The 3717-nt window shown below is 42.6% G+C and overlaps 1 protein-coding gene across 1 annotated transcript in view; it reads left to right on the top strand.

Annotated features, from left to right (window-relative positions):
* Positions 1–730: 730 nt before the first annotated feature.
* GSK3B (glycogen synthase kinase 3 beta) overlaps positions 731–3717 on the top strand; it is a 157212-nt gene continuing 154225 nt past the window's right edge. The window contains exon 1 of the mRNA XM_029960636.1: positions 731–767. Within this exon, the coding sequence (XP_029816496.1) occupies positions 731–767 (37 nt within the window). The remainder of the gene's footprint in view (positions 768–3717) is intronic.

Here is a 3717-nt window from a genome sequence, read left to right as displayed (position 1 = left end):
TTTTCCTGCTTATGGAGTCACTGACGTTTTTCAAGTGTCGCAATATTGCCATGAACCTGCATTTGGTGTCTCTGCTCATTCAACTCCTCTGCAAATTTGGAATACGGAAGTTGCCTGTAACTTCTGCTGCATTAACCTGTTGAGACCACTTGGCTTTATCAGTTTTGGCAAACTTACCTGGAGACTTGCAAGGCCTAGGTGCACCTACGCACATCCAGATCAGCAAAACATCAGCTGTCCTCTGAAGCAATTGTTGGTGATGACATATTTTGTGACAGGAAATGATTGCAAAATACTGGGTTCTCTGGATTAAAAACTTCTGTCCTGCTCAGAAACATGGATACAACTGGTACGTTCTAAACATAGATTCCTTTGGGTTTTGTTCTGGGACAAAAATCAAAACCACTTTTCAGGATTTATTGTTTAATCATTAACGCCTGGGCACTCAGTAAATTTGTTACTGTTACAATCTCTGATTTTCCACTGGAAAAAAAAGCAAAGTTAAAGTTCAACCATTAATATTGAGTTTGCCCATGCCACTCAAACAAGGGACAAGCCATTACAATATCTCACTAAATTGCTCTGTGGGTAATTGCCCTGGCAACATTAAGGAATTAGATACAAGACTGGTAGATCCATTAATACAGCTTTGATTCACTAGTGCAGTAAAGTTCAAAACAGCCTTGAATGATTGCATCCTTATCAGGCTAGAGGAGGTAGCCCTGTCGCCATGACTTTTGGTGGAATGACCCAGCAAGAGCTGCAAGGTAATCAAACAGAAAATATTCCTACTGATCACCCAAAAAGGAAGCAATGGAGAAAGAAAAAGCAGGACTTCCCTGTGGAGGAACATGTCTATTGGTTCATGTTGGAGCAGACCTATTCAGATTGAAGTTTATGGGGGTATATGAAATGTAAATAGACAAATGAAAATCCCCAAACAAACAAACAAAAAGCCTCCCCTCCTCTTCTACTGAGCTCCTTAAAGCTTTGTTCTACCCAGAAATTGTACCAATTTTCCAATTCACTGCCACCTTATGGCATTTCAGAGAGACAACACTTCAGTACTTTCTATCAGACACTTCACATTTTCAGGCAGCCTCCCTGGGAACTTGGATGTTACAGAAACAGGGCAGCTGTAAAAGTGCCCCATGCATCCAGATTTGGAACAATATTAATGCCTGAGATGCTGGGTTATAACAGCTTGTGAAAAGTGATCATCAAAACATCAATTCTATTTATATTTGCAGATTCTAAACGGAGGTCATTTCATCAGCCAAGGGGACAAAATAAATATGGACTTTTCAATGTTGTCAAAAGAGAATCTTTCAGTCTAAAAAAGCAACCAGCTCACTCATGACTCAAAAATGATTTTAATTGTCAGTCAGTCCATTTTTGAAATTGAGGATGAAAGCTTAACAGATCCCCTTATTGTGTGTTTAGGGTTTTTCTGCAAGTAGTCTTAGCTAAGGAAACAATCTATGAAAAGACTAACAGAAATTGGAGATGCTTTATAGTTTCTCATCCCTTCAAATACATAATAATCCTCCTTTAAAGCACACTTGTGTGGTTTCCTGGTGGATGAGAAGATGCTATGACTTGAATGGACAGGCTTTGGAGACTTGGCTGGTTAATTATTACTTGGAAATATGGCCAAGATTGCCTAATACGAAACATTGCAGCTGTGATTTTTGTAATATGCATTCCCAAAATGGATGGATAGGTTTGGTATTCAGAAAAGTGTCATTAGCAGCAACCAAGTTGTGGTTTTGATTGGTTTGGTACTAAAGAAGAAAGTGGGTGATTTTAGGGAAGGGCTATACCAGATACAGGAGGACAAGCACAAAGTTGTTTTCCTGAAGTAACCTTGTTCTCTGCAAGTGAATGAAGTTGATTTCCCATTTTTATTATCAGGTTGTAGACTCGTTTCAAAGCTTTAAGGGACATTTTTCAAATGGACACTATCAGTATAACTTATGCATTGGTCTGATTCTTATTTACCACTGTTATGAGTAACAGCAAATGCTAAAAGGCAAAGAGCTCACCCTTCCCCTCCTGCTTTTTTTTCAGAGTGCCAACTTTTTTAAGAAACAAAGCTCGACTGTCTCTTCTAAATCAGTTGTTTGAAAGAACTTTGTCAGAAAGTAAGAAAATGTGACTTATGTTAGTGTTTTGATGCTCAAGGCCAGAAAAAAATAATTTCAAGCTCATGACTGGAATGCCTGGTTGTGCATTTCAGGTAGAAGGGAGCTGGCCAGTGCCTGGTTGCATATTTGTCTTTTTTATGTAAGAATGCTCTTCAGGGAACTAACCCAATCTGTAGCCCTAATTTTTAACAACAGCTCTACCAAATAAGAGAGAAAATGTAATTTTCACTGTTGGCAGTTTATTGAAAGTGTGTCCCAGCAATGTTTGACACAGTGGTGTCTCAGAGGGGGGGCTGGAATGATGAGTACAGTAGGGTGGCTTGGGGTGGCTGCAGTACCACTTTGATGTAGTGACTTCAGACCGTCTCTTTTAGCCCTTGGTAGGGAACACCACTCTCACCTGCCAGGTTCCCAGCTGCACAGGTAGGTCATGAAGAATCAAACCTTAAATGATCTCATGGTCTTTGTAGTAGGTAAAACCATTCATCATTTAGGAGGCAGGAAAAAAGGCTTCCAGAAAACCAAGCAGCCTGGGGCAAGCAAAATGCTGAACGGGACCATTTTGAGAGATGGGGTTTGTTTTCTGCTTTGGAAAACAGCTCTTAGAAAGGATAAATTTTAGCTGCCTTTGGCCAGGTCTTTGTTTGCTCACATAGCAATGGTGTTCAGGAGGGGGCTAGAAAAAAAGGAAATCTGGCAATATTTTGATGCCTTGAAAAGAGAACAGCAGCTCTTAGTTAGTCTCCAACACTGGCAAAATATGCTTCTGCTAGCCCAAGTTATTTTGTTTGTGGTATAAACTGTTCTGGCAAGAGCACCTTTTTCTTTTAATGGCATAAGCAAGTGGTGCTCAATTTTTGCTGAGGTCTGCTGAGTAATTTTACTGAGGTCACAGCATGCAGCAGTTCTCCAGCGCCTGCTTTGCCAGGTCTGAGAACTGGTGCCCCTGGGGATACTTCAGAGAAGCCCTGAAGAAGTACAAGGTCTTCCAGAACCTGGAACTTGGCACGCCTGGAACTCTGGCCAGGGCCAAGCTCAATCTACCCACGGTGGCGGCAAGACCTGGCCATGAGGGTGTTTAGTGGCTCCAATACAAACTGTGTTTGCTGTCAGGTTTCGCTGTTAACAGCTGAACTGGGAGAACTTTCTAAGAGAGCCTCAATCTCCTTTCCCCCGTTTTGGCACAGCTTCTGCAGAATCCAGGGGTTACCATCAATTCATGTGCCACGTCCATGGCTGTTCCCCCCCAGTCACACCACAGGCCTAAGGGTGACACGAGATCCTGCAAGAAACATGGAGAGGGACTGCTTACAAGGGCGTGTAGCAACAGGACAAGGGGGAACGGCTTCAAACTGAAAGCGAGTAGGTTTAGTTTAGATCTTGGGAAGAAATTTACTGTGAGGGTGGTGAGGCACTAGAACAGGTTGCCCAAAGCAGGTGTGGATGCCCCGTCCCTGAAGTGTTCAAGGCCAGGTCGGATGAGGCTTGGAGCGACGTGGTCTAGCGGAAAGTGTCGCTGCCCGTGGAGCGGGGCTGGAACTGGATGGTCCAACCCATCCTGTGATTCTGC

The sequence above is a fragment of the Manacus vitellinus genome, unplaced genomic scaffold, assembly GCF_001715985.3.
Source record: "Manacus vitellinus isolate BGI_N305 unplaced genomic scaffold, ASM171598v3 scaffold_28_pilon, whole genome shotgun sequence".
Lineage (NCBI taxonomy): Eukaryota > Metazoa > Chordata > Aves > Passeriformes > Pipridae > Manacus > Manacus vitellinus.
The sequence above is the reverse complement of the archived record's forward strand: the minus strand, read 5'-3'. Positions and strand labels throughout refer to the sequence as shown.